The 6,280-nt window shown below is 44.6% G+C and overlaps 1 protein-coding gene across 2 annotated transcripts in view; it reads left to right on the top strand.

Moving 5' to 3' along the window:
* The window catches only part of PARN (poly(A)-specific ribonuclease), a 186,185-nt gene that overhangs the window by 96,931 nt on the left and 82,974 nt on the right, over nucleotides 1–6,280 (top strand). For both annotated transcript variants that reach the window (XM_019507430.1, XM_019507429.1), the window contains exon 21: nucleotides 2,272–2,346. In XM_019507430.1, the coding sequence (XP_019362975.1) occupies nucleotides 2,272–2,346 (75 nt within the window). The remainder of the gene's footprint in view (nucleotides 1–2,271; nucleotides 2,347–6,280) is intronic.

Raw genomic sequence — 6,280 nt, 5'->3', positions numbered from 1 at the left:
GCCTGCCCAAACCCCACTCCCTTCCTTACCATGGGGGCCTTATTCTGCACTCCCCCCCACACCCCTTCCCTTCCCCCTCCCCATCTACCACAACAGACTTACCAGCTGTATGCAGTTCTCCAAGCTGCCAGGCTGTGCTCCTCGCCACCTGTGTGCTGCTCTGTGGCTGTGCGCATGCATGGGCCACTTATCAGCCACATTATAGGCTGGTATCTGATGCACATTCTCAGGCTGATATCTGATAGGGCTAATTTTCTTTATATCGGTGCCCATCCGATATTGCGCCAATGTATTGGTACACCTCTAATGTTAACTATTTTCCTAAACATAGAATTATTAATGGCTGTTTCTTCAGTTCACTAACTGAAATAAGGCTCTGATGGGAAGGCCTGCCCATATACCAGTCCTAGATGTACAGTTACTCCCAGGCCACACCCAATATTTTAATTGTTATTTTTTTTAATTTCCCATATCTCTTTCCAAGCTTCTTTATTTCCTCATTTCATATGACTATATTTAAAGTTATGTTTTACTTATTCAGAACCAAAGCCATTTTTAAAATCTCTCAGAATTGTAAAGGTTCTGATAATAAATCCAAGGCAAGGACAGATTTCTACCCAGGGGCACTCATAGTGGGTTTCAGGTTTCTGTTAGATCTCTTATACCTGAACAAATACCTTTCCAGTCTCATGTTAGGGCATGCATTTGTCTAATGCAGTGGCGCTCAACCTTTTTGGCCCCACAGGCCAAGTGAGTGACCCGAGGCCAGTCCATGGGCTGGATGGAGCCCCATGTGCTGGGATTGGGGCCCCAGGAGCCTGGCACTACTCCCATGTGCCACAGTTCAGCCTGGCACCATCCCCTTCTACTTTCAAGGGCTAGATTGGGTCCCAGAGATTGGACACCTGATCTAGTGTGCAGGTCCTGGGATTCCCCGGGGCTCTGGAGATTTGGTAGCATGGGAATGGTGTGATGGCTCCTCTTTCACCAGATTTCACCATGCTTGGGGAGCCCTACAAACTGAATTACATGCTGTCTTGGGCAGGATCTGGCCCACAGCCTGGAGGTTGAGTACCCCTTTTCTGAGGTGTAGGTGATATCTTGCCTTACAGGAGTCTAAGATTTGTCTGGCATGTAGCTGGAGTTCAACTAGGACATTTTTACCAATTACTGTTCCCTTAGTGTAACTTCTGAAGCAGATCAATATAGCGATGCTGTTTTTAATTGTTGTTTAGAAGCAACTTTTATTAGCCATTTTCTTGATAGGTAACTCATAGTTATTCATCTTCAGTGGAATCTTTGTGTAGACCAGGGGTCAGCACCCTATGGCCAGTAGAGCCATTTTATCCAGCACATGGGACCAGGGACCTTTAGCAGCATTTTGGTGGCAGGGGGGCTTCACTTGCTTCTCCCTGGGAGAAGCAGTAGTGGCAGCACTGTGTATGTGTAGAGGGAGGGGGTGCTGTGGAGAGAGGGAAGGACTGGTGACTGCAGCAGCACAGGCCAAGTTCATAGCAGCTCACGTTTAGAGCTAAGCTCTATTGAAGCAGCCTGTACTCAAATGTTGCCATCTGCTAGCGTAGACAGATACTGAAAACCTTGTAGTTGCAGTGTAGCAAATGGCATTCTTTGAGGTGCTGCTCAGCTGCCTTCCATGAGGGGGACTGTCTTTTCCCCACTGATTTGGAGTCCTTAACTTGGATGTTCATATTAGGAAGAAACTATGAATGACAGCTGGAGCTGCACTAGTCTGTCATAGAGAAGTATCAGTTTTTCAGGCAGAGCAGGTCTTTTTAAAACTAGGGATCTCTTCTCTGCCATCACCTCTAGTCATTGGTATCAAGGTCAAATTCCATGGAAGAAATTGGTTCAATTTTGTTTTAGTTAGCATTCTTACTTAAAATAATATAAAACAGTAACACTAAGGTAACTACAACTGGAACTATTTTGAAAGCTTATGCAGAAGCAAGAGGACTCTGAAACACCAGCTTATTACCTGCGTACTAGCATGGCTGTTGAGAGAGTACCAAACAACAGTACTGATAGTTTCAGTTTTCATCCTAGCTTTAAGAATCTCCAGGTACATGGGTGATGTCACAATACTAGTAAATGCTGCTAGTTAAAAGATTTTGGGCTAATGTCTGTGGGCTTTACGTGTTTTACAGGGAATAATGTGAATAAAAGCATCTTGAACTCCATTACCATAACTAAACTTTTTTTAATTATGTGCAATGTCTTAACTTCTTATAACCTTTTTTACCTCAATTTTAGGTAATATTCAGGTGTCCTGGATTGATGATACGTCAGCCTTTGTGTCGCTAAGCCAGCCAGAGCAAGTACAAATAGGTAAGTGTTATTAGTACTGTCTCATTTTATGACTTATCTGTAGGCTCAGTAGACACTAAAAAGGGATGTTGCTGACTCTTCTGAAATTTCCTTACCTCTGGTTTCCTTTTATCTGTTGAATATTAAATTTCATATTCAGTCGTGTTTCCTTAAAACAACTGTTTCTGTGTTAAGTAATTCTCTCTTTGAATTTGAATACCATTCATGTTCAGCCATTACAGAGTCTTTTGATAGGCAGGATTTCAGAACCTGTTCTTTCTCCTGCCTTGCTTGTTTCCTGAGCAGCATAGGCGAAACCAGAAGAGGCTCCAGAATCTAGAGCACCATGGAAATAGTCGAAACAAGCAAAAAAACCCCAAACCTCAGTATGCAGGCAACAAGGCTTTTGGGACCTAAAATGAATACATTGAGTTTAGGGGCTTCACAGCAACTAGTTTAGCAGGTGTTGAAGGACCATTGAAGTACCAAACTGCTTGGCTCAATGCAGATATACTTAGATTTTTTTTTAGATACTTTAGATTTTTTACCTATTTAAAAAAAAAAAAAAAATCTATACTTTAGATTTTTTTTCCCCTGTGTGCACTAAATCTATTTACTGATAGACAATCATAAAGCAAAACAACAGGGACTTTAACTACTAATCTTTGCCCTTGAAGTCCTTGAATCCTTGGCATAACTGTTCAGGCTTGTTTCATGTACTTGATAATGCCATCAGCATTATGCAGGAACTTGTTATACGGAAAATTAAAATTAACCTCTAAATACTAAGTTTATTTGCTTGATACTTCTCTCTGATTCATATGTTAATGATCTTTTGTTAAGGTGTTCACTATAGCTGCCTTCTTGTGTCAAAATATTATTTACCAAAAACAAGTTTTGTAAAGGCTTTTTTTCTGAAGTAGTTTGATCAGTAATGACTCAGGTTTTTTGATGATGTAAGCACAGGAAGGTCATTTTAGGAAGTGTGGCTGTAGAGTAAATTCAGGGATGAGAGAGGCTGGGAGTGGGGGGCATATTTTGTGTTAACGTTTCCGTTTTAGACGGTTAAGCTTTAATGTTTTTTCTGAAGTTGGATTCTGATTTATCAAATTTAGGGTGGAGGCACTTTAAGCCCATTGAGCAAAGTACTTAGCTTATATTAGTGTTTAAGCTTCCTCAATTTATATCAATTTGCAATGGCAATTAAATAAAGTAGAGAGAAGGATACTCTTTTAAACTACTGATCTCTTGGCATGCAGATGCTCCAGTGGGAAACTCTAGTTTCAGTGTAGAAGTTTGAATGAAATCACTGATTGTATGCAATGAAAAAATAGCCAAGAAAATCTTCTGGAAGTAAAGCCAAAAATTACCTTAGAATTAAATGGCTTATTTTTGAGTGATCTTAAAGAATTGCCTGTAGCTTTTTCACATTTGCTTTTTTATGTTAGTTGAATTTACTATGTTGTCACCAGGGATCTGGGTTTTCTATTCACTGTGGAAAACGCGGTAAAACCCGGATTTTCCTCATTTTGAGGAGAAAAACCCAGATTTTCTCATTTTGAGGAGAAAAATGTGGGAAACTGTGGGTCTCCCATTGCCGGCTGGCAGAGTTTCAGCCCCCCCCACTATGGAGGGAGGGAGGAGGACGGTCAGGCAGTGTGCCATGTGCATGTGCATGCTCACATGTACGTGGCTGCCCCATAGTCTGGAGAGCAGCTCCCTGCAGGTAGGTCTGGTGGCAGGGGGAGGGATTGAGACCCCCATAGGGAGGAGAGGGAGTTGGGTAGGGCTGGGGCTGCTGCCCAGCTGTGGTGCTGTGTGGGGCTTGGGGCCAGAATGCGCAACCGCAGGGCTGGCAGGGAGAGGGGTGGAGCAGCAGGCAGCTTGTCACAGGGGGTGGCTGATTCCCCGCCACTGCATGCACTCCCGGGGGGGGGTCAGGCACATGCCCCTCAGATTTGTGTGTGGGTTGTGGGTGGGCTGTCTGCTGCAGGCTCAGGCTCCCTGCCCTGCTGTCTTCCCCTGTGGCCTTCGCAGCCCAGCAAGTGGAACCTGGTGCTGCAGAGCAGAGTGGGGCTGGATAAGGAAGCTCGTTGCCACTGAGAACCCCGTGCTGCTACAGCAAGGCGCCCCTGCCTGTCTGGCAGCAGCGGGAGTGACAGCACAGACTTTTGTCCCTTGTTGCTGCTGGGCAGACAGAGTGCCTTGCCATGGCAGTGCAGAGCTCCCAGCAGTGGCACCAATCTTCCTCGCCTGGCCCTGTTCTGCCCTTCCACACTGGGTCCTGCCCACTAGGCTGCGGAGACCCTGGGAGGAGGGTAGCAGGGCAGGGAGCCTAAGTTTGCAGCAGGCAGCCCTCATCTGCACCCCCCCCCACCTCCATGGGCTCTGCTAGGGCTGTGAGGGGTTGAGGGGGGGTGGAGACAGGTTCCACTTTGCCACAGCAGCTGCTGCCTCCCATGAGCAGCAGCCAGGGTTCAGGTGCTGCTACAGGGGGTCTGGGCCTGCAGACCTGGGTCCCATGACCCATAGCCCTGGCAGCTGGCGGGGAGGGAGCTGTGGCTTGGGAGTGAGGGGCAATGGCAAGGGCATGGCACCAGCATATATGGGCTGCTCAGTGCTACAAAACAATGTGGGGCACAGCTGCAGCTGGACCCACGTCCTGGTGAGTGAAGGGGACGGGGAGCTCTGATTTTTTCCATGACTAAAAAAACCCAAAATCAAATGCCAACATTTATAGGTCTTTAGAATTTATTTTGTGATTTGAGGCTTCCAAATGGCTTTAAAATTGTAAATATATCAATAAAATATTGTGGTCAACTGACACACACACACGCGCGCACTCTCTCTCTCTCTCTCTCTCTCTCTCTCTCTCTCTCTCTGTGTATGTATGTATTGTGGTTCATTTTAATCACAAAAAAGATGTGGATTTGGGTTTTTATCAGAGAATTCACAGGTTTGTTATCAGAGAATTTTTGATTTTTTTTAAACAGAGAAAACCAGGATCCTTGCATATTACTGAATGATCAACAGAATAGAAGAAACTTACCTGCATAGCTAGCTAATTCATGTAATCAATTTTTTGTCCTGCAGATGGATACAAATCATCTTAGTTATGTAGCACAGGATCATAGAAAAGTAGGATTGGAAAGGAGCTCACGAGCAATGCCATCTAGTGTAGGCCTCTGCTCAGGAATCCTCTACGACTAAACTCTCCAAGCCAAATGTTTGCCTAATCTGCTCTTGAAAACTTCCGTGGATGGAGATTCCACAATTTCTCTAGGTTGCCTGTTCCAATGCTTGACCACCTAATTTGCAACCTACATTTCTCTTGCTATAGCTTGTCTGTTACTCCTGGTCTTGTCCCCTACAGCCACAGAGAAAAGCCAATCCTCATTGTTGCATTTGCAAACCAGATTTTAAACCTAGTGCTTTAAGAATCGAAACAACACTCGGTTGATTAATATCAGAAAGGCTTGCTTTAATAACTACCAAGAAACTAGAAAACTAAGTGACAGAAAAAAGACTCTTTCTTAATAATCAGTATATCAGCTGTTACAGTCCTTGTGTTATTTTAGGTGCAAGAGATTTTTTACCCAAGCAGGCAGGAAGCAGTTCTTTTCTTTACAGCTGTTACAGAGTGTGGGTCCTTCACTTGTGAGCTGGGTGCAGGATTGATCTTCCCTGGACTGCACACCTTTCTGGCAGTTCCGTCTTGCTTTTTATACTGTTTTAATTGTAGGGCTTCAAAGCAATTTCCTTGATGCCTGGTCGATTTTAAAGTCTGAACAAAACAGGGAGGAAAAGGGGGTTCATCACATTAACAGTTGTTAAATTGCCTGGCTCCTGTTTTTAGATTTGTCCAGGTGTGAAGACTTGTTTCTTGCAGCTACTGACTAGCTTGGAAGTCATAGGTGATGTGTAGGGGAAGCATGGGGGGGCACATGCCCCCCTC

The sequence above is a fragment of the Gavialis gangeticus genome, unplaced genomic scaffold, assembly GCF_001723915.1.
Source record: "Gavialis gangeticus isolate Ggan-Ray unplaced genomic scaffold, GavGan_comp1, whole genome shotgun sequence".
Classification (NCBI taxonomy): Eukaryota; Metazoa; Chordata; order Crocodylia; family Gavialidae; genus Gavialis; species Gavialis gangeticus.
The sequence above is the reverse complement of the archived record's forward strand: the minus strand, read 5'-3'. Positions and strand labels throughout refer to the sequence as shown.